Source organism: Trichomycterus rosablanca, chromosome 13, assembly GCF_030014385.1.
Source record: "Trichomycterus rosablanca isolate fTriRos1 chromosome 13, fTriRos1.hap1, whole genome shotgun sequence".
Classification (NCBI taxonomy): domain Eukaryota; kingdom Metazoa; phylum Chordata; class Actinopteri; order Siluriformes; family Trichomycteridae; genus Trichomycterus; species Trichomycterus rosablanca.
The window spans coordinates 26,373,968-26,398,690 of record NC_086000.1 but is presented as its reverse complement, the minus strand read 5'-3'; the positions used below and the strand labels follow the sequence as shown (position 1 = coordinate 26,398,690).

The following is a 24,723-nucleotide window of genomic DNA, read 5'->3' as shown; positions in this document are numbered from 1 at the left end:
CAAAATACTACATCATTCATTTTCCTTGTTCATTGGCTGCATCATTTAATTGACCAAGACTTATCATTTATTAAATAATTGAAATCTATCCCCACAAAAGGTTTTAGAGTTCTAAATCCTTATTTACTTTGGGGAGTTAAATATTTCTAATTGCAACTAAACAAATATAGAGCATATAAAGCATCTGAAGCACAGAGACAAGCATATGTGCTCTACTATGTGCTGTTAAAATGGTGAATACCAATGTCACCATACCATTGCACAATCACAGTTAAATATACACAGAATTTAACCATTGTACACACAAACACTAATGTCCTCCAATACAGCATTAAGTAGTGAACTCTGTGTCCACAACAGAGAAACAAAGGGAGCAATAAAAGATTAGGTTACAGTGGCTCATTCAGATAGGAGCTCAAGCTTGGGCCAGTAAAAGAGCAGTCCAGTGCAGTCTTTGATTTAGAAATATAAAGAGTATATTCCAAAACTTAAATTGTTGCGGGGGAATTATTTGCCGTGCAATAAAATTAATGTGTGTGCAATGTTCCCATATGGTTTTCATCCAAACACAAGGGAAACAATGAGGCCTGTTCTCTTATAGACTACTTATGATTTTAGGCCCTTCATTTATCCTATTTATTGTCCTCCACTTTTTTTCCCTACTATTGGGTTCCATTTAGGCATATATGAGCCTCAAGTGTTCTACTTTTGGGGTTTACTCCATATTTTGCTATAATTCATGCAGAAAACAGAACAGAAACTTTGGTAAAATAAAATTTAAACGGCATGATAAATAATAGAAGAATGAGGGTTTAAAATATGTAGAAAATGCAAGCACATGGCACATTTCACAAAACATAACCATAATGACACCCTAATAAATAATGTGTGCGCAAAGACTACATTCATACAAAATATGGGACTGGCAACCAGATTGAATAACAAGATTGAACTACAACTTGCTCTGAAAGATGAGCTTTGTGTGCTTCAGCTGATAAATAATGATGGCGGCTTCGATAACACCAGAGCACGTTATTAAGGTACTCGACTTATTCAAAAACAAACAGCACAAGGGAATTTATTCGGCTGCTATTAAATATTCCCTGGTCAATAATTACATGTTATTTATGCACATTAGGTGGAAATTTCCTGAGAACATAAAACAAAAGCCACTGAAAAATACAGAGCCAGGTGGATTTGTTGACATTCCTCCTGCTAGTTTATAGATGCCCTCCATGAGCCTTTTCATTACAGCACTATTTTTTTCTACTGACAAATAAAAAAAATGGTAGACTCACTAGCTAAATGGCTAATGTCTTATGATTCTATGACTACAGAGGGGAAAAAACATGGTCAGCTGTTCACCTTGTAGCCAAAATTCTTTAACTTCATGCACATTTAACTTCTTCAGATTGTGGATTTTAATGCTTTATAAATTATCATTTTAACAAAAACATTGTGTTGTGGCGGGTCTGGTTCTACTGGGTTACACTTGGGACAGAATACCAATCCATTACAGTGCTCAGCCAGAGTATTTCTTCCTTGCACCAACACACATCAGACATAGTCAACCAGGTCTGTGCAGACACCAAGCCGGCCAATATCACTGGCCAATAATGAGGTTGGATCCTGCATTACAGAGGCGGTGGCCTAGAGCAATAGACCTAATTTGATAAGATGAAGTACTGTACAGTATATGTTTCTAACTTCATGGCAACAGTTTGGGAAAAGCCCTTTCTTGTTCAAGCATGACTGTACCACTGCAAACCTGTTGTTTCTTAAGTAATTTTTGATGAGTTTGTTGGGGAGGAACTACAGTGGCCTTCACAGAGCCTTGACCTAAAACCTATAAGGCACATTTGAACACACCATTTATACTGTAAAGCATCATTAAGAGGATGTTTATTAATATTGAGAGAAAATAAAGATGTTTCAGCAAAGTCATGGTCCACAGCACACTGGTATACAATGAAATAGTTAATTATTAAAATAGTAAATATATAATTAGTGTCCAGAGTTGACCAGTCATGATCTAAACCTTTTAGACATTTGTCGTATAAGACTACAACATTTGCTGTATACTACACCCCCTAACTAACCTGGAAAACAAGCCAAGCTTTGCCCATCACCCTGGGAAAAATGTTTCTTGCTGTCAGCTGCCAAAGCTGACACACATAGATAAATAACGATTTCTTTTTTAAAGACATAAAATAAAAACTTCAGATCGTGCCCATTATGTTAGAATTGAAGGGGTTGAACATTGTTAAAACACTGTAGGTTATTTTTTGCAGTGTATTATTTTCCACGTGTTTGGCTATGTTCAGGAGACTTGTTTTGGTATGCATATCTGTATCTTGTCATATTCATCACATTCCACTGACGCCTGCACCTGCATGGGCTACACATTTGTAGTCACGCACTGTTCTCGAGAGAATCTGTACTGCCCACAGCCTGTCACATGCATTACCGCATCCTCACCCTGTGGGCACACTGACTGCCCAAGCAAGACTGAATATGGAAATGAAAGAGAGATACCATCTTCATGCAGGTGATTGTGATAGGGTAGCTTAACGCTGATGTATAACGTTTACCTGCTAAACAAGTGACACTTCTCAGTAAACTATTATGTCTACAAACATATCCCTGCACTGATGGGATGATGGATGGATAAAGTGAGGTGGAGTCTAGAGAGAAAATAAAATGGATAGAAGCAGAAAGGAGGGAACTCTGGGAGGCTTAGAGCCCAGTTTAATTCTATTTCTCTCAGCTCTTAGAGACTGACAGAGTAAAAGGCACAAGGGGAGAAAGCCAAGGATCATGACGAAGACAGAGAACAAGGGAAAAAAAGAGAGGGGGAGCAATTAATGCCAACACCAACAGAGGTAATGGTAATGGAGTTCACACAAGTCTGCTGGAAGTCAGTCATTTCCATTTGGAGCCCCAGAATTGCTTTACCATTTTAGTATGGTCACCTTTTAATTAATAAACTTAGATGTTTTAGCCACATCTGTGCTAACAGGTACATAAAAGAAAATGTCACTTTGCTTCCAACTTTCAGTTCTATTCCAGCATGACGGTGCATGTGAGTTAAAAAAATAAAAAAATAAAAACAACATTAAGACACGGTCTGTCTTAATTTAACTGTATACCACATACTGCACTCTGTATATACTTTTTAGATGCCTTAAAATGCTGCCTACTAGGATGCTTTATTTCGAAGCTGTTAACTGAATGTATAACATGCTTCTTTAGCAGTGAAGGCAATCCCAGCATTCAGTGCAGCAAAACAATTTAACCGTTTTTTCTGTATAGGAAGATGATGTTAACTGGTACGCTAGTGGGTTGTGCTGCCTCAGCCCACTGGTTTGAATGGCCTGGGGCTAACTGTTAGCTTAGTAGGCGAACCTGTGGTGACATAATCGCCATCTAAGTGGTGTGTCCTACTAATCTGCCTTATAAGTTTGATGTCTTATTAGAACCCTATCTACTTGGGCAGCTACCTAGGTAGGCAGCAGGCAACAAGGCAGCTCACTAGGTTTTTAGACAAGTATTTTATAATTGTATATATTTTCTTTTATTTTTTTTTATTTTTATGGTGGTGTTGTGTTTGTGCTGCTGTCTCTGCCATGGCTCACTTGTATAAGAGATCTTCAATCTTAAATGTGACTCATTTTTGTGCATTATTTAACCAGGGAAAAGTGCCATGCCTGTACACGTCTATTTAAATTCATAAGCATCTGTCCTTAATCATTTACGACTTCTTGGCAGTGTAAAAGTAAAGCGGAGAGCTTACCGAAGCAGTTGCTCCGGTGAGGGACAGACATCTTGCAGGCGGTAGCAATCTGTATCTCTGCACTCAGCACAGCTTTAATGATCAGATCTTCTATCTGATTCATCAGCACTAACGCACAAGAGACAACAGTGCAGGTCAGTCGCACAGCCTGCTACAGCACAATACATCAGTCTGTGTTCAATCTAGCTGCCTGTTGCTAATTGACAGACAAATTACACAAAATAAACGCTTTTCACATCTGTTTATAGTTTATACTGCATACTACACTCAAAATACACCACATTTTGAAACAATGTACAATATGTAAATATACCCATACAGCTAATTTATACACTAGGCTGACAAACAGTTAAAAGCATAAGCATGGCAGCCCTGAATAGAAGCCTATGCCTGCCGTGGCAAACAGTAAAGAAGCTGGCAGCTATTTGTATTAGCAGAGCAGCCCTGGATAGAAACTTCAGCTAATCCCCAATGAGACATTTTAAACACCCAATGATTTTTTTAAAGCAATTTACAAGTTTAAACTAAAAACTGTTACTACTGCATTGCAATTAGAAACCAAAAAGAGATCTCTATATGGACTGGCCTCCTCTCCAGGTTGTCTTACTGCTTTGTGCCTACTGATTCCAGGAAAACCCGACCAAGCATAACCCTAACCAGAATAAAGCGGTGGTAAATAAGGCACCCAGGTGGTGCAGTTGTCTGTTATGCTAGCCTACCCAGATCTTAGTGGGTTTATCGGCCAATCAATATGGAATATGAATGAATGAATGAATGGAGATGTATGGTGGTCTCAGTTCTCAACGATTGGTATTGGGGCCAATCCATATATATTTTAACAGACCAATAATTTCATAACCAACTTCTATTCAAGATATTTGACAGCCAAATGTAACACATACAAAAATATAATTAGAAAAAATATAAATATCAATTTTGTAGTCATATCAGCAATAGTCATTAACTAGTACGACGATTAGACACCAGAGAAAAACCATTCTTAAATTAACTTGTACTTACATGTGGTGTCCTTTCCCTCCTGTCTTAAATATCTCAGCATTGCACTCATGCTCCATTTGTTGCCATAATCCTCTACTTCAGGGTCATCACAGCTAAAATGAAAGAATAGACCTCAGTGACAGGCTTTGCCAGAACAGCACTGAGCAATGAGCACAGCGTAACAACAATGATATGATTAGCAAATAGGAAAATTCACATCTAAAGATGCATTCTATTGTCAGTTGGGAACAGTTAAGAACAGTATCTGATCATTTAAATGTTTTTCATGACCACAAACCTTTTCACATTTATTCAACTCTACTACAGAACCAAAAACACAGAGAGCTCAGACAAGTGGTGCACTGACTATTGCGCTAGTCCAAAATTTGAATATCAGCAGTGCTATCGGTTGGCCAGGTGTCTACACAGACACAAATGTCTGAGGGGGGGATGGCCGAAGCCCTGCAATGGATTGGTACCCTGTCCTGGGAGATTATTAAGTGCCAGTGTTTATTTTCAGTAGAGGATGAGTCAAATTATTTTATTTGAGGGGGAAAAAAATCTGATTTAATTATTTGTGCCTGAAATAAAGACAGCAAAATAAAAAAGCCAACATTTATGTTAAGTATTAACGTTAGTCATTTAAACCGTACCTGACATAGTCACTGCTCTTCTTGTTCACACTGTAGTTGGTAAGGTGCATGAACTGATTCTTGATGTTTTTCACAGCATGGTCATACTTCACAGTGGCAAATCTACAGTACAGTCAAACAGATTAAAAAAAATCTAATAAGCAACAGATGGTGGGGCACATCATAACCTCTTCCTGTAACACTTAGTAATTTATTTTTATATAAGTATCCAGCCAGGCGTCTAGGCAGTCATGAATAGCTATGTCTGAGGGACGATGGCTGAAGCCCTGCAACATATTGGTAATATTGCTAATGGTATTCCTGCATTGGTTTTTCCTTGTGATAATAAAATCATATAAATTAATAAATAAAAGTAAATGAGTAAAATAGTAATATTTGGTACACCATGTATGTGTTATTTTTATTACTTAATTTAAAATGGTCACATAAAGCTTTAAAATGAAATGCCAGATCTTCAGTAACCATTTTTACTTGAGGTTGTATTTAAATAATAGATCATTACTAAATAGCTAAAGCCTGTTGTCTACGTACAAACTTCAGTAATTTCATATTATATAGTTAATGTATGGTTGAACCTGGTCCTGGCCAGTAAAATAATGAAGAGTTTTGATGACTTTTAGTTGCCTAAATTTACCAGACAAGTTCTTGCTGCCATCTAGTGGTTATAAATGTTCAGAAGCCCATAACAGTGAACAGACGTGTAACTCAGTGGTCCCCGGTACCGGGCCACGAACCGGTACCGGGCCGCACAGAAGGAATGAATAATTAGAGATCACTAGAAAAGCAGTTTTCACTGCTTCTGTTTCGGGTATTATTGTCTTATTGTCACCCCTAGGTGGGAGCAGCGTCTCATTGCAGCGAAAATAGCTCATTTTACATAGTTTGTGAGCAATATTATTAAACAATATTAAATAATGTTACACAAAACAACCAAAAACTTCATGGGCGGATTCCACAACACACTCCACTTAACCAAGAAGCACAGGAGGGGTCAAGCCTTAATGTGGGTCAGTGGGGATAGTGTTTTAGCTACAGGTACTGGCAATCCTGACTGTGTGACTGGTAACATGGATTCACAGCAACACCACAGCATTTTAAGGAGGAATGCTATGCATTCTGTGTTAAAACTGAGACTTCACTGAGATCATTGTCCTGCTGGAAAGTCCAATTATCACCAAGAACACTTCTATGTCAACCAAAGCTTGGTTAAGAAATCAGTCCTGGAAAATCCTGAAGTGCCCTTCTCAAAATCTATGGTAGGATTTACAGAAGTTGTAGAATAAAAGACATCAAACACACCAATAACACACAGCTTACAAGTACAGCAATAGCTTATTACACACAGCATTTTATGAACAATATTATAAGTCCACATTAATAATTAAATGTCACCTGGTAAGTCCCTCTTCATAAACATATATGATGACTGGATCATAGGAGGTCACCAGAACATACAATCGCACATCAAATTTAAAATCTGTAGGAAAAAAACAAAACAGGGAAATGTAGAAACAATAACAATGCAAATCAAATTCTACTATAAGCCCTTTTCTACACCAGCTGACTTACCATCAATCAGTGATGGATTGTTAATGTATCGGGAAACCAGGATATTCTCTTCCAAAGGGATCTGACTTGGCTGGAGGAAACAAAAAGACAAGTAAGAGTTAAACTTTTAGAGCCTGATTTTATCACTTGGTCATCACCACCTAGGTGCAAATATTTTTCTCTCAGCTCTCAAGTACATTTCTTCCATTCTAGATCTAGTTTGCACTATGGCATCAAGTCTTTAACAGATGTGTTTATACCCCAGGTACTTTCATGAGCTTAGTCAGCTTGGTAATAGCTGTTACACTGTAACTATTCCACTCACGTTACTGTCTTAGCACAGCAGTTCATTCTGCTCATTTGATCTTTCCAGTGTGCACAGAAAATAATAATTCCATAGAAAAAATGTCTAGTAATAAATAATTTGTGGATCATTTCACCACTACAAATGGTACAGAGTGGCGCTCTGATTCTGGAGGAAACCAGACCAACGAAAATTAAATACAATTGTATAGACACTACCAATGTTCAGGTTCCCTTTGTATGTAAACATGTGAAATGTGTAGCACATAGTCAGAACAAAATAGCTGTTTAAGTTGTTCTTTTATTACATTTCTATTTAATTCCCATCACAATTCAGATGATAAGACTGTCTATCAAACCAACAGTAGTCACAGATTCTTCTTTTATTGCATTGCAAAATAATTTTATTGCAAAATAACCTAAACTTTTGTTGGAATGGGGTTTGTAAATCTCCATGGCACATGGGACTGACCTGTTGTCATCAGTCAGCACTTCAGCAAAAACCTGCCGGGTAGTTGGCGTAAACAAAGTGTAATTTTCAAATAATGAACATGTTTAGGAGGCGGGAAGGAAACCGGAGTGCTCAAAAGTTATTCACGAGAAGAACAAATAAATTATCTGCAAAAAAATAATTGTCTCGTTGTCATAAAATCAGAAAGATACATAGGCCATTATTTAAAAAAAAAATTCCATGTGTTCTGTCCACACTCCCACAACTGTGGTATTCGTTTGTTCATTTGCTTATTGTTTGTTTTACCGCTGCCTTATCCTTGTCAGGTGGGTCTGATTCAAAGGCCTTTATTCAAAGCGACTAACAATACAGTGACAGTTTACAGTCTGAGCAATTCTGAGGGTTAAGGGCCTTGCTCAAGGGCCCAACAGCAGCGGTGGGGTTTGAACCAGCGACCGACTGATTGCTAGTCCAGTACCCTAACCACTAGGCTACAACTGCCCACACACTGGTTGCCTTAACCACTAGGCCACACACACACACACACACACACACACACACACACACACACGTTGCCTGGCTGGGAAATCAAACCCAGTGACCTTCTGATTGCTAGTCCAGTACCTTAACCACTAGGCTACAACTGCCCACACACATGTACACAGACTGGCTGCCTGGCTGGGAAATCAAACCCCGGCACTTCTTCTTTGAGCCAACAGTGCTACCCACTGCACAACCACACTGTCCAGCCAGCTATTATGTTACAACATGGGTCTGGACAAACATATGTGAGGATTACCTCCTTGGTAGGCTAGTTACTACATTCATTTAATTTCCATGTTTTACTTACAGTGCTGACTAGGTAGATGCCTCTGCCTCTGGATGATGCAACAGGTTTGATAATCCATGGTCCCTTGTCTTTGGAGAAGGAGGCTAAAGTTTAAATGAGAATAGAGAAAACAAAACAAAAGTATAGTTGGATAGTACACAAGTAGAATTTCCATACAGTGCAATGAAAGTTATTGTCCATTTCTGAATTCCTGAACTGAATGTTTGAGAATGTCACATAAAAACAATTCAGAACCAGAGTCAAAATGCATTACAAGGGGTAAAAAAAAATTCACTTCATAATATTTAGGGAAAGAGCAAATATTGTGGTTCTATCAACAAAGTTCTATCAAATTAAACAGTTCGGGCTTTTGTGATACAATGAGAATCAGTTTCTCTGAGCCATGTCTGTGTTTTGCATCTGTCTATGATGCCGTGTGATTGCTAAGACCACCTCATATTGCACCTCATATGTCATTTGTCTCACTTTGAAAAGTCAGCAGCAAACTGGGTTGTTTGTTCGTTTGTTTATTAGGATTTTAATGTCATGTTTTACACTTCTGGTTACATTCATGACAGGAACAGTAGTTACTCATTACACAAGGTTCATCACTTCTCAAGGTTATATCCATCACAGTTATGGACAATTTAGTGTCTCCAATTCACCTCACTTGCATGTCTTTGGACTGTGGGAGGAAACCGGAGCACCCGGAGGAAACCCACGCAGACACGGGGAGAACATGCAAACTCCACACAGAAAGACCACCCCACCTGGGGATCAAACCCAGGACCTTCTTGCGGTGAGGCGAAAGTGCTACCCACTTAGCCACCGTGCCGCCCACAGCAAACTGGGTAAAATTTCATTCAGACTGAACTTTGAGCGTAGCGACAAAGTGTAAAAAAACGAGCATTAAAACCAAATTTGTGCGACACCTGCAGTAGCTGCAGCAGAATGCAGAATAAATGCTACTGCACAACTTCATAGAAAACAATGGCACATCCAGCAAAAGATCTCAAAATATTGGTTTTGGCCAGTTTGTGTTGGATGACTTGAAGGATGTTATGATCTTTTACATTTATTTTTAATGTAAAAAAGAATTAACTGAGAAAAACAGAAGAAATCAGAAGAGGACAAATATGTTAATGGCACTGTACAATTATATTAATTTGCAGTCAGTATTCACATTCATATAAACAAAAGTTAGTGAAGCTATTGAAAAACTCTTACTGCAAAATTCCTGGTATTCTGCAGGAAGCACAAAGGTCTGGGGCACAATGTGAAAGTTTAGAAAGCCATGAATCTGCTGCATCCGCTGAATGTTTTTGTAAAGTCTGTCTTTCCGCGTCAGCTCACTTGACCTGGAAACAAAATTAGCGTTGGCCAAAGAAGTGAAGAAGTGAATAACAACAAAGACTGATGTAAATCCTTGTAATTCTTTTAAACCCAAAGTCTGCTAATAACACTATGGATACCCAGCTAATTCAGTAAGTCTGAGCTATGGCACAATGTTAACAGCTTTTTAAAGATGATGATGGCTGGGATTTATTGCCACGTCAGCACGATTACGGCTATATACGTGGCATGTCAAGTTTCTGTTTCATATAAAGTTGATAACGTTTTTTACTACTCTGCATTTTTGTTGATTAACCAAAAGCGACTGTTTCATCCTGATCAATTTCATAGTGGGTCAGAGACCTACTTGTAAGCACTTGTTGAGGGCAAGAATACACAACACCAATCCAATGCAGTCCTGGCCTTCCCACCCCAGACGTAGCCAATCGGGTGTGTATTTAGATGCTTGACCGGCCGGCCAATAGCACCGCTGGGGATTCAAACCCTGGATCTTACCAGTAGTGGGTTAGCATAAGCAACCATTGCACCACCAGAGCACCTTGGTTTAGAGATAGATTCTTGGTAAACATTTGTTTTGCGTTTTTTCAACCACAAATGCACAACAATAGAACATTAAAACAGAAATTTTTCCTTTTCAAAGTCAGCACTGGAATAACTAAAACATCAATCAAGGCTTTCTCAACAAACATACAGACATGCTTTTTGTGAGAAGCCTTAGCTGTTATTGCTAATAAGATCACTCTATTGCTAATAAGGTAATTCTATTTTCATACCATTTGATTTTGAAATGGGATGTCCAACAAACTTGTGGTCAGCTGTCCAAAAACCTTTGACCATATAATGTGCGTCAAGCAGAGTTACTTAAATCGGAGCAGTCATACAGTGTTTTAATCAACTGTCCACAACACTACACAAAGATTTGTTGTGGGTATAAAGAACAGACTGTTTTAATATAAATTCTACCTTTTATTTTCCAAACTGCCCTTAAGCTAATAAACTACTTACCTTGTTTTGTATAATTTGGCAACATGTTGATTATGTTAAATTGGTCAATACACATTTTTACTCTTTTATGTGATTTTAAGGTCAAATAATGTGGACATTATTAAAATTGTTGGCATTATACAGAATGTTCTACCAATATCAAGCAAAAACCACATACACACAAAACCAGTTTACCTGGGAAAGTGATTGACTTTCTGAAAATCCTGCAGACTGCAGAGCTGATAAGTCTTAAGGTGAGAGCCTGTCCACATCAGGTTGAAGTCATTATTATTAGGGTGGACCTAAACAAAAGGTATTTAGTTAATAGCCCACTCAAAAATGGTTCTTAATGTTTTAGTTTATTTGTTTATTAGGATTTTAACGTCACGTTTTACACTTTGGTTACATTCATGACAGGAACGGTAGCCACTCATCACACAAGGTTCATCAGTTCACAAGGTTATATCGAACACAGTCATGGACAATTTAGTATCTCCAGTTAACCTGACTGCATGTTTTTGGACTGTGGGAGGAAACCGGAGCACCCGGAGGAAACCCACACAGACACGAGGAGAACATGCAAACTCTACACAGAAAGGACCCGGACCGCCCCACCTGGGGATCGAACCCAGGACCATCTTGCTGTGAGGCGACAGTGCTACCCACTTAGCCAGGTTCTTAATGTAACAAACAGTTTTGGTTTGTGTGTGAAATTCCGAAAGACTTCACTAACTACTAAACTCAACAAAGCAAAAAAACTAAAATGAACTGTTATGTCCAACTGCTACGTTGTGCAATCACACATTTGTCTAACATAGTTAAAGTCCAATATGTGGCCTCTCCCTAAAGCCTCTCTCCATCTTGTTTTTTGAAGCCAGAATTGGCATAGGCATCTGCACTGCCTACAATAAACCCAGATGTTAGCAATAGAAGTTTATTACACCTTGGCTGAAACGCTGCTGTGGTAGACACTAGCCTTAACTTTGATGACAATTTAAGGGAAAGTCCAGAAGTACTTAAGGGAAATAACAGGGGCATTAATATTAAGCGTTCAAACAGTGCGATAACAGTGCAACCACTCCCTCGCAAATCAGAATTAGTACATTTGGAGGCAAATCACGAAGGCTATGTCCAGAGGTGAATTCCTAAGCGTTGACATCTGCAGTGTCGGTTAGATAGTAAAAGGCAAACAGAGAAAAGAAACAGAATACAGCAAAATGTCTAGAATACACTTACAAATCTAACTAACAATGATAAGGGGTAATATATACAGATATAATATATTAAAGCAATAAGCCACGAGAGGCCGTACGTTACTGTGATTTTAGCACGGGGATGACGTTTTGGCACGACGCGAAGCGGAGTGCCTAAAACTTCTTTCCCCGTGCTAAAATCGTAACAGTAACGCACGGTCTCGAGTGGCTTATTGCTTTTATAAAACGGCGGTCAACATAAAATATAATAAATACAACAATGTTTAATTCATAAATGTATTTATTGTGTATAAATTTACAATAAAGCATTCTTCCGCGACGCAAAATAGTTCGATTAACAGTGTTGCTAGGCAACATGAGGGCGAAAATAACATTACATTTTTCTTTTCAGTGGCGTATTAATATGGAATGATGTGAGGTGGTCAGAGGTGTGAGTTTATCGGGGATTTTATAACGGCTTCGAACGCGGCTCAGCCAATCAGATTTTAGGACCGGAACTATCCGTTTTATAATAACTATTTTATAGATGACAAGTGTTTATGCACTGCCATCATTGCAATGCACAGGTGACTAATGGAAAAAGTTTATATTTAGCCAGCACTGTGCTGATCTTTGTAAAGGTCAGTGCTGTCTAACCTAAATTATTGTGAGTCTTATAAGAGTGTATGATGCTGTACCTCATGGAATCCATGATTCAAAAGAATGCCACGCACGAGTCGACTCTCAGTGCGCACAATCTTGAATGCTAAGTTGTATCTCTCTGCAAAGGTAAAATGACGTATTGACAAGTCATTATATTTAAATGCATTAGTTCAGTAGGTATTGATAAAACAAATATTAATGAAATAATTATAACAATGTGGCGGCCAAGTCCAAAAAATAATGAACTATTACAAAACATTTTACCCACAATAGACTTTCTATTAATTGCAGTAAATTTATTTCAAGAAGAGTACACAGATTATTATTGATTTTACATTTTACTATGCATGTGTCACATTTATGCTTTTTAACTGGGAAATGCTTTTTATATTTTGATTGATAATTGGTGTGGTGTACGCTCACAGAGCCGTACATTGTGAGCTGTACATTAATAAATTAAGTAAGATTAATCACCCAATTATCTTTCCACGGGGCTTTATTTAACTAAGAATTTTTGAACATGTTGACATGTGCATGCCTTAGTACCTCCGATGGAGCGAATCGATCTATCTTTGGATACAGCAGCTTCAGCATGGAAGATCAGGACAGGTATCTTCCTGCTGACACCACTCCAGGCAATACAGGACTGGTCCCTATAGAGATAGGAATTAAATAAAAAAAGGAATAAAAACATTGTCAGCAACACTTTAAATGAACAACTTGGTAATAAAATCAATCAATACATCGGCCTGTTTCAAGCAGTGGTCGTGATAAGATTGTGCGCTCCACTAAAAATGAGTGTTAATAAGCAGATGGCAGAAAAAAATGGAATGTAAACAACAGCAGAACAACATGCCAGGCTTGTCATACCAACCATATATCAGTATGATTTGAATGCCTGTGTGGAAGATGTATCTCCAGTAAAGGGTCCTAAGCAAACAGTAATAATGTCAACTCTGGGCTGTAAAACCGGATCAATAGCAAAAATTTACCAATCATATAAAAATACAGTGGTACCTCTAGATACGAGTTTAATTAGTTCCAGAGCCGAGCTCGTAAGTAGAGCAGCTCGTATCTCAAACTAATTTTCCCCATTTAAAATAAAGGAAATAGAATTAATCCGTTCCAGCCCTCTGACAAGTCCACAAAATATCGTAAATTATGAAAAAATACACATTTTTAATTAAGAAAAACACATGTATAAACATATAAAACATAACAAAATAAATAAATAAAAGAAAAATTTATAAAAAACAGTAAGAACAATTTATAAAATACGTAATAATCAGTATTATTATAAAAAGCACGCCTTGCTCATGCTTTTCTATTATCTCTTGCTTTAACTCAATCGACATCATCCTCTTCTTCTTCTCGCCATTGTCACTTGCACTTACTTTCTTGGGACCCATGAGAAGAATGGGATGAGGGGATGCTAGAGGATTGTGGGACCGAGGATTGTGGGAGCGAGTACTGTACTAGTAGTAGTAGTAGTAGTTGGGAAATTCCTTTGAAACGGCTCCCTTGCGCCGACGCGCAAACTAGCGGTAGCGTCCCCGAAGCTCCAGCCCGGCTCGTATCTTGGATCTGGGCTCGTATCTAGAGCAGAAATTTTGTCCGAGCCTCGGCTCGGATCTCGAAAAGCTCGTATGTGGAGCAGCTCGTATCTAGAGGTACCACTGTACTAATCTCATGCAGTTTTTAAACTGCATGTTCACACATTCCCACAAACACATTCCAAAAATGCTTATCTTGTGGAAAGCCTTCCCAGAACATTAGGGGGCATCATAGCTGCAAAGCGTGGGCCAATTGGACAGCCAATATTCAAAAACAACTGCTGTCCACATATTTTTAGCTATAACTTATGCTGTTGAAGTGTATTACTTATTCAATTATTTTTATTATTATTATCACCATCATCATAATTAGTTTGCATTTTCCCCTAATTTTCCTCCCAATCTAGTCATATCCAACTCCCCAATTGCATTTTGTGTCCTCTACTGCTGCAGACCACTCCTGACATTTTATCCTAATCTAGGGGTATTTGATTTCCCAAATGTATCTTTCCAGTGTTGCTGCAAAACCCCAATAGCTGCAGACTATCATGTTACATCACATATTCTTTTCCCAAAAAGCTTACAATTCTCTGCACGAAAAGCTTACAATCATTTTGAAAAGCAGATAAACTGCTAAATCACTTACTCTAGCTCTTCTTCTGACAGACATTCAGAATCCTCTTTACCCCGGCTCACAGCTGGCATTTCCACCAAATAGATGGAGAGGATCTACAGAACGTCAGCTAAACAGGATTAGGACAGCACACATCTCCAACCTGTAGATGCTCATCGAAAACAAATAGACCTTTAATTAGCAAATTTCTTATCATAGAAAATAGTTAAATTATGTTATATATGACAAGTTGCAATCACCCACACACAAACTGCATAAACAAACCTCACTTCTTGTGGCTGTAGTGTACAATGTTAGGCTCCCAGCAAGCTATCCATAATTGAAATGGGACAACAACCACCCCCTCTTAAGCAGATTTGGGTGGTAGACCATTCTTATCAAGCAAGATAAAAAATGGTGACATGGTAGCATGTTTGGCACAATATAAGTGTATGATAAACACACACTAAACACCAATCAGGGAAGCCAAAAGTTTGAGATGACTAGGGAAAATGCTTCTATTTTGCTCTTTTCTCTTACTAATTTAATAAATAGTTTTTTATTACAAATGATAAACAATAGAGTAAAGAGCAAAATCTTTGAATTATGAATAATTTCACAAATGTGCTCACAGTTTATGTAGCCAAGTTCTACATTCTACATATTTGTGTAAACTGTTACACTGATATGATGTCATGAAAAAACACTTTTTACACATTTCCCTATGAGGTCCTAGACTACTGGCCCCACTGTACATGACACTGCTGCTTTGAGAATGGTGCATAATATAATATAACCATAATATCCAGCCAACGACATTCTACAGTGATATAGTAACCATGGATTATAGACTACAGGGAGATAAACAAACAAACTACCTGAGCTATATTCTCCAACTCTACACATATTCATGTAGGCATTTCAGATCACTAAATATGTCATTTTAGTAATTTTTTTCCAGTTATGTAATTTTATAACAGCATACATGTTAATCACCTGTCTAGATTTGAATGATTTTTGTAGACTAATCTGTGGTACCATGATTATTTTAGGTACCATATTAAAGATAAACTGTGTCCAGTACAAAAGGTGTACCTAATAAACTCTCACCCAGTTATATAATCTATAAAAAAAACAATACAAACTGCCTGTACTTAAACAGTTTATAGTAACAATAAGCCAAACCAAGTCAAGCTAGGTTGGCCAAAATGTCACACTGTTCTGTAAATGACACTTTCATATAGTTCACTTTAATCATTACGATTTGTATTATAAAGAGGAGCTGGGTTTCTTTTTGAAACACTGGGCTGTCCATCTGTTTCTCTGCATGCTTTGTTAGCCCCCTTTCATGCTATTCTTCAATGGTCAGGACTCTCCCAGGACCCCCAGAGAGCAGGTATTATTTGGGTGGTGGATCATTCTCAGCACTGCAGTGACACTGACATGGTGGTGGTGTGTTAGTGTGTGTTGTGCTGGTATGAGTGGATCAGACACAGCAACACTAATAACGTTTTTAAACACCTCACTGTCACACTGGACTGAGAATAGTCCACCAACCAAAAATATCCTGCCAACAGTGCCCTGTGTCCACTGATGAAGGTCTAGAAGATGACAGCAGCAATAGATGAGCAATCGTCTCTGACTTTACATCAACAAGAAGGACCAACTAGGTAGGAGTGTTTAATAGAGTGGTTAGTGAGTGGACACGGTATTTAAAAACTCCAGCAGCGCTGCTGTGTCTGATCCACTCATACCAGCACAACACACACTAATACACCAGCACCATGTCAGTGTCACTGCAGTGCTGAGAATGATCCACCACCCAAATAATACCTGCTCTGTGGTGGTCCTGACCATTGAAGAACAGGGTGAAAGCAGGTTTAAAAAGCATGCAGAGAAACAGATGGCCTACATTCAGTAATTGTTGAACTTTAAAGTGCCTCTATACGGTAAGTGGAGCTGATAAAATGGGCAGTGAGTGTATAAATAAGGAGGTGGATTTAATGTTATGGCTGATCAGTATATATATATATATATATATATATATATATATATATATGAATAACTACCCCAAATGGAACTAAATAAAAGAAGTCAACTTTGTTAAAGTAGTTTGTGGTTCAATCATTTTGTCACAGAAAACGGCTGCTAAAATCTTTGAAAGTGTAAAACTGCCATACGTGACATGAGACATACCATGCATGTTCCTTACCATAGTATGTAAACAATTACTATAATAATAGTTTAGTCAAATAACTATAAACAATGCTATTTAAAAGGTAATAAAATATAAATGCCAATTAGGAGGAAGCGGAAAGGCTGCTAACTAAACAGCAGTGCATTGTAGTGGTAAAAAAGCTAAAATGGTATGTATGCTACAAGCTTAACAGATTAATAACAGAGCGGCTAACCGAGCAAAAACTAGCTTTAGCTTTTAGTGGATTTAATGTCATTAGGTTTAACCTAGGTTAGTTTAACTAAGCTAGCTAGCTTACACCGTTACATTCCCCCTCAGAACTCAGCAATGCAAACGAACTCACCTCACGTTCAGTTGAAAATGAAGTTTGTATGTAAATAATCAGGCAATAAGTGTAAACATACCGGTTCAAGCGAAAACTGAACAAGTGAAGGCAAGCGCAGGGTTACCGATTCTCTGCAGAGCTGTAACTACAGCAACCAAAGGTAAACCACTCATCTGCGCATGCCCAGTGCGGTTTAATACATGCACTGAGTATAACGTAAAAGTCTTCAGGTGAAACAGTAAAAAGTTCAGTGGTACCTTATACATCAACGTCCCTTAAACTCAATCTTTGAAACTCAACGCCCTTCGTCAAGAAATGTGTATTCTTAAACTCAACGTGTGTGCGACTGCTGCTTTGCTCAGGGCACAAACGTCATCAAAGTGTGAATATGAGACGAATCTGCATTTGTGTGGAATAACGGTCAAATCCACTCTGAACGCTCCACATGTATCTGTGTTTAACTGGATTTTTCTTACTGTTTTACTTTTAAACTTGTGTTATAGATCTGGGTTCTGAGAAATTGTAAGAATCAGCTTTTCTGAAAGTCTTATCCTTTTAAAAAAAAAAAAAAAAAGATAATGTAACTTAATGTATTAAAAGAACGACAAACACTAAACCTCTTAATTATTACTCATAAGTTCTCTCTACTAATTAAGAAGCATAAGAAAAGTAAAGAAGTAAAGGTAAATGTATTTTTGATTGATTTTTAGCGGTTTTTTAGTTGTATTTCAGTGTTTTTCATATTATGTGTTATTTTCAGTGTCAAAAACAACCCAATTATTTTACATTAGCCTAAAATATATGCAGCTATACAAGACCATGGAACGCATTAACAGGATTCCTATACATCCTTATGGGAAAAAAATACCTTAAAACTCAACACCTTTTAAACTCAAGGATTGGATTTAATTCTAAACTCCAGTCACTGCTAGAGAGATTAGCATCCTCCCTGTCACTGTGTCTGTATTGGGTTTCTGTACTTTGGGTTTCTGTACTGTGGTTTTCTCTCACCTGGAGCCATGCAAGATGTGAATGCTGCTCTAAATGACTCTGAGGTGTCAGTGAGTGGATAAGTGAGACGGTGTTGACCCACGATGGAATAACACCCAGTCCGAGGTGTACATGCGCCTAACATCCATCGCTTTCTGGTGCCGTGGATCAGGTTTAGGAGGTAAATACGTAGTGGACCATGTACAAGCACCGTGTAGTTTTAAACAAGCTGTTGGCGCTGCAGGGCTTCGCCACTCTGCCTTATATTGGTGGAAAAAACCGTTAGTATTCGCGACTGATTATTTATAGTAATATCAGTTTGGGGCGGCGCCGAAAAAAATCAGGTGATCATAAATCCTCTAACTGATTGGTTAAAAAACTAAAACGGAGGCGGACCTTACAGCACGTTTTTTTAAATACGCTCCACTGATATGATGGTCCGACAATCTGCTATTGCTTCTCATTGGTGGCTTGTTACGTCTACATAACAACAGTCAGAGGGGAGGATTTCAGCGTCGTTACTAAATCACAAATAATTTATCTATAGTGCACTATGTAGTGTGTGTAATATAGCGTGTGCAACAGCATGTGTAGAGCAGCAATGTAGGTTGTTAGGGTTTATTGGAATGTAGCCAGTGTCAGTGTAAATCGTGTTAAATGGATTGAATAAAGTATTAGTTTACTGTGATGCAGCTATAGTAAGGCTACAGACGTAAAGGTGAGATGAATTCTGTATTTTATTGAGTTATTTATAGATCATCTATTAGACATGATTAAACAAGAAAAATATTTCTTTATATTCTTCTTATATCACGTCGATATATTACAGATAATGTAAATGGTATATTTAAACATTGCCAAAACAGCATAATCCACTATTTAATGTTTATATTATTCAGCTGCTGGATGCAAAACAAACAAAATCTGGCAAATACATTTTTCATTTCATTTTCATATACCATAACTGCTTTATCTTGGTCAGGGTCGCAGCAATCCATCGCAGGGCTTCGGCCAATTCCTTATGGGTCACTTATATCTATGAAAATTATATTTTTACTTAGGTAGGCTAAATGTAGTTACTACTTTATACAACACTGGCCTAACATACAGTTTCTACACTAAAAAAGGCTGTTATATTCAATAATTCATCTACATTAGGAGTTTGCATGTTCTGCAGTGTCTGTGTGGGTTTCCTCCAGTCGCTCCGGTTTCCTCCCAGTCCTAAGACATGCAAGTGAGGTAAATTGGAGATACAATGACTGTGTTTGGCATTAAACCTGTGAACTGATGAATCTTGTGTAACGAGTAACTGTTCCTGTCATGAATGTAACCAAAGTGTAAAGCATGAAGTTAAAATCCTAATAAATAAATAAAATAAATCATCTACATTAAATGTTTGTAATCTTGGGGACTGCTTAAAGTGCATTGGTTGTTTGCTGTTATTCTACAGGTTTGGGCTCCTGAGTCTGTTGATTGCTTTAGAAACCATGAGTTGGTTTTTGAACCTGTTGAGGAGCTGGCTGGTCATGGTGTCCATCATTGCACTGGGAAACACAGTTCAGAGCTTTCGTGACCATAGTTTTCTGTCAGAGAAACTGTATACTGGCACACCAGATTTTGGTAAGCAACCTCTGTTCATATTAGGGGTGTTGTAATATTAATATTTTAACTGTTTTTACAGATGGTGGGTGTGTCTGAGCAACACAATGAAATCAAATTATTAGAGTACATGATAAAATCAATAATGTTGTATGCTGAAATAAACGATTAATAAAATAGAACAGGTTTGGGCTAAACTCCTCAGTTGCAAACATGGCAGACTCCTCGGCAAAATGCTTTTGTAGTAAACCTTGTAACTGCTGTATTCTACCCAATGCACATTTAAATCACTAACATGTTGTTTATTATGACTTCTCTTTCTTTAGTAAATGGCCTTCAAGCAAGAACCTTTGGGATATGGACCTTGCTGTCATCAATCATTCGCTGTGCTTGTGCAATAGACATTCAGAACAGGACGTAGGGTTTTATTCACATTCTTCAGTGATTTTTGTGAGATTGCTAGGAGCAATGTACTGTAACTGCCTGCTATCAATAATTTTTTTATTTTTTTCTGTGTTGATGTAAGGCTTTATTATATCACTCTGTGGACATTTGTTCTGGCTCTTGGCCACTTCCTGTCTGAGGCCTTCATCTATAAAACCGCTCCTCTTACCATTGGAGTTATGGCTCCTCTTTTTGTGGCAGGTGAGTTGAGCACTTGGCGAGAAGAGTAGAGAGGAACAGAGTATATTTAAAATTGTAAGCTGATATCCACCACATATATGCATAGACTATTACACACATTACACATCAGTGTACAACTCCAGCATACACTTTGCTTAAACTGAACTTTTACCTAGCTCATGTCTTAAGGATATAATAATAATCTGGGCAAAAGCTAAAGCTGCTAGCTACAGAAAGAAAACATTGTATGGAAGCTAGTGTGTGGAATCTTGGCTGGCTCAAGCACTTACCTGAGGGTTCACATTAGCTTACACGGCTGTTTAATTTGATCACACTGACACAGGGGGTAGCACTGTCGCCTCACAGCAAAAAGATTCTGGGTTCGATTCCCAGGTGGGGGCGGTCCGGGTCCTTTCTGTGTGGAGTTTGCATGTTCTCCCTGTGTCTGTGTGGGTTTCCTCTAAGAGCTCCGGTTTCCTCCCACAGTCCAAAGACGTGCAAGTGAGGTGACTTGATACAAATTGTCCATGACTTTGCTCAACATTAAAAACTTTAACTGAGAAGCCGCTCAGGTGACGCAGCGGTAAAAGACACGCGCTGCAACCAGAGCTGGATTTCGAAGGAGCGTCGTTTCGAATCCAGCTCTGCCTTCACGGTCGAGGCTGGGCGGCTATGGACAACGATTGGCCTGTTGTCCGGGTGGGGGGCGGGACTTAAGACCGTAAGGGGATGCGCTCTCAGGAACAGGGCGGTTGCGCCCTCTGCTGGCTGGTTGGTGGCGCCTGTATGGAGACGGGAGGGGGTGTGGCGGAGTTGTGTGATCCTCCGTGCACAGTACTCTGCCACGCTACACTCGTCAAGTGTGGGTGACAAGACGGTCGATTGGCTGTGCACGTTTCGGAGGAGGCGTGGAATGGCCTCGTCAGCCCCCAATCAGGAGCAGGAATCCGCACTAATGAGAGGATGATAGATGGGACGAAATTGGACGTGCTAAATTTATTAAAAAAAAAAAAAAAAAAAAAAAAAAAAAAAAAAAACTTTAACTGATGAATCTTATGTAATGAGGAACTGCCTGTTCTGTTATGAATATAACCAAAGTGTGAAAAACATGACGTTAAAATTCTAATAAAATAAATAAACAATGACTCAGCATCTGGTACAGAAACAGTTAGCAACATTTAGCCTTCAGGTTGTTCAAAATAAAACATAAAAAAAAAAACAACACACAAAATGCAGCTGCTCAGGTGGCACAGCGGTAAAATTCGTTAGCACACCAGAGCTGGGATTTCGAATACATCGTATCCAATCTCAGCTCTGCCATCCAATATGTGTTCTGTGCTATATGAACAATGTTTGGCTGTTGTTCATCTAGGTAGGGAGCCTGATAGGGTCCTCATAACTAATGCAATTACTACATCTGCTGATCAGTAATGCTGATCAGGGTGTGGCTCTCCGTATACAGGGCCGATTGGCATGAGAACTCGCCTCGTGCAGGTGAAAAAATGCAGTCGGGTACTGCTCACATGTCAGAGAGGGCGTGTGCCAGTTCGCTCTCCTCAATCGGGGTGGGGGTTAGCACCAGTAGAGAGGAAGTGTAATGCAATCGGGTAAAAAAAATTGGACACGCTAAAAAAATGGGGAGAAAAAGGAAGAAAATGCATTAAAAAGACACACATGCATAGTAGTTTAAAAAGATGCATTTTATTAGTTTGTGAGACACCTTAAATTAACAGTTCCCCCAGACATCATATTTAGGGCTGCTTTTAATGCATCAGTAAAGAGTAGCCCCATTAATAAAGCAATTAGTAAATATAAATACATTATTCAACAATAATCATTAAATTGTTAACACTTTTGCATTATATTTTTTGGTACTTTTGTTACAATTACAGTACAGAATGCTTACTGGAGATTAAGGATCTGCTCTATCAGTCTATGTTTATTACTACCCACATTGTTCAGGCTTAAAGAAAAGTGGTTGTTTTAAGATGACCAAGATAGATTCAAAATCTCTTGTCCAAAAAAATCTACACTCAAACAATAAACTTGTCTGTAACATTTTTTCCACAACGTTTCCACGTTTGTATTACTTTGCTGGGTCAGAATATGACCTGATGGCCTCACCACCAATTGCCCCTAAATGTTCTTTCTGAGGTTTAAGTCAATTAGTACAGAAAAGTAGTCAAAGGTGATCAGGTTAAAATAAAGTATAGCCTTGATATAAGAATGTTTCTATTGAACCTTAATTCTAAACTTATTTTTATTTCTATAATTCTTTTACTCTGTTTTCTTTGAAGGTTGTTCTATTGTGGGCATGTTAGTTGGATTCCGGTGTATAACAAAACTACAGGAAGTAAAAGAAGCAAGACCGAAGAAAAGAAACTGAATTTCTGCATCAGGAACTTTGTTTGTCACTCATGCTCAGGGCTAAATGCACAGAGATGGAAAAAACACCAACACTAATAAAGCCCATCTGACCATCTATTAATTCCAGTCATATTTACTGTATAGCTAATTTGAGATAAAAAATAAAAAAAAAACACAAGCACACACACAGAAACAGTAATGTTGCAACAATATTGGTGTAACAAGTTCTGATGGAGCAAGGGGCCAATGGATGTAATTAAAAGAGGCCCTAAAGTTCTAGTGGTTTATCTGGCTTGTGTGCCAGTTTCATACATAAGACGCAAGTTTATTTCTTACAGAATGCATCCTGATTGTCCGTCTGATAATGGACACAAAAAGTTCAGTACTTCCAGCCTCCAGAGTAGTGTCTGGTCTTATATAGAGTAGTGTGTGGCCTTATATTAATTATAATTTTTTTTTAATAGTGCCTTTCGTGACACCCAAAGGCACTGTACAATACAAATAATTCAAAGAAAAATAAGAATAAACATGTACAAACATGGAAACACTAAACACGTGGCATTGTTCTGGGTCACCCAAAAGCCCGATGGAAAAGATGGGTTTTTAACAAGGCTACAGATGAACAAGATGCCTTAGAATAGGACTAAACAGAGCCCATCATTTTTAGGTTATTTTATTTACACTGGCCACTGTGTGGTCTAGAAGCAATGATTTTAGTATTAACAATAGTGCTTGTTTGTAATACTGTTGATCAACTACAGTTCCCTACATAATTATTGGCACCCTTGGTAAATATGAGTAAAGAAAAGTTATACAAAAATGATCTCAAATTCCCTGCTCTGTATTCTTAAACATTAGAAGATGTTACAGAAGATGTTAAAGGAAACAGACAATAATTGTGGCTCATGTGGATTTATTAAAAAGGATTATTTCTTTACTATTTTCTTAAATTAATCGTAGTGTTTAACCATAGATTATGCCAATTCACCAACTGGTGATTTTTTTGTGGTTTACTCATTTTTACCAGAGGGGACTTGTTGGAGCACAATTTCTTAATGTGTTACTCTAAGTAAATCAAACAGCGACAAGCTATGCTAGATGATGTACTGTAATTTGGAAGAGGTGTGTCAGGTTTAGCATCTGTAATTCACTTGCCAAATGGAAATGTTAATGAAATGGTGGTCTGGCTTTGTCTTTGTTCTGATTTAGTACATCAATAATAAAAATGCTGCAAACCACAAAGGTCTTGGGCTCCGCTTCATCATCAAAACAGTGTTGATAGCTTATGTTATTTTTTTCTTTTTATATAGTTTATGTATTAATGCTTCCAAAAATTACATTATCTCTTCTCTGTTAGCATTGGGAGCATTACTACCTTTCCTTACTCACTACAAACTAATCCAGCATCGTTCAGAATAATTCAGCAGTAAATGAATTTTATTCAGCATCTGGCAGCAGAAAGCAGCTTGTTTAAAGTACATTATAATTGGTTGCATAAATAAACTGAAAATATACTTTATTATTGTATTAGTTAGAAACTCATCCAAATGTGTATATGCTTAAAAATGATTGTGCTTTTATAAATCATAGATGTGTTTTTTTTTTTAGATAAATCATTATGATATAAGCATTGCAGTTTTTCAAATACATATTTATGAGCATGTTCTCTCTACAGGTATAATAACA

General features: G+C 38.0%; 2 protein-coding genes across 9 annotated transcripts in view; one reads left to right on the top strand and one right to left on the bottom strand.

Moving 5' to 3' along the window:
* The window catches only part of ttll5 (tubulin tyrosine ligase-like family, member 5), a 117,681-nt gene extending 99,086 nt beyond the window's left edge, over positions 1-18,595 (bottom strand). For 7 of the 8 annotated variants that reach the window (XM_063007191.1, XM_063007194.1, XM_063007195.1 and 4 more), the window contains exons 1-12: positions 18,469-18,595; positions 14,969-15,098; positions 13,316-13,422; positions 12,805-12,887; positions 11,109-11,215; positions 9,804-9,934; positions 8,598-8,680; positions 7,015-7,084; positions 6,838-6,922; positions 5,446-5,547; positions 4,814-4,905; positions 3,794-3,901 (exon numbers count right to left, since the gene is read on the bottom strand). In XM_063007191.1, the coding sequence (XP_062863261.1) occupies positions 3,794-3,901; positions 4,814-4,905; positions 5,446-5,547; positions 6,838-6,922; positions 7,015-7,084; positions 8,598-8,680; positions 9,804-9,934; positions 11,109-11,215; positions 12,805-12,887; positions 13,316-13,422; positions 14,969-15,027 (1,027 nt within the window). In that variant the 5' untranslated portion in view covers positions 15,028-15,098; positions 18,469-18,595. Of the gene's footprint in view, positions 1-3,793; positions 3,902-4,813; positions 4,906-5,445; positions 5,548-6,837; positions 6,923-7,014; positions 7,085-8,597; positions 8,681-9,803; positions 9,935-11,108; positions 11,216-12,804; positions 12,888-13,315; positions 13,423-14,968; positions 15,099-17,475; positions 17,538-18,468 lie in introns of those variants that run through there. The other variant, XM_063007192.1, reaches the window with a different exon arrangement.
* A 463-nt stretch (positions 18,596-19,058) lies between these two features.
* Positions 19,059-24,270, top strand: erg28 (ergosterol biosynthesis 28 homolog). Its single transcript, XM_063007142.1, has 5 exons — positions 19,059-19,165; positions 19,898-20,067; positions 20,373-20,463; positions 20,573-20,691; positions 22,968-24,270. The coding sequence occupies exons 2-5, from the start codon at positions 19,935-19,937 to the stop codon at positions 23,054-23,056; spliced, it is 432 nt and encodes a 143-aa protein (XP_062863212.1). The 5' UTR covers positions 19,059-19,165; positions 19,898-19,934; the 3' UTR covers positions 23,057-24,270.
* Positions 24,271-24,723: the final 453 nt, after the last annotated feature.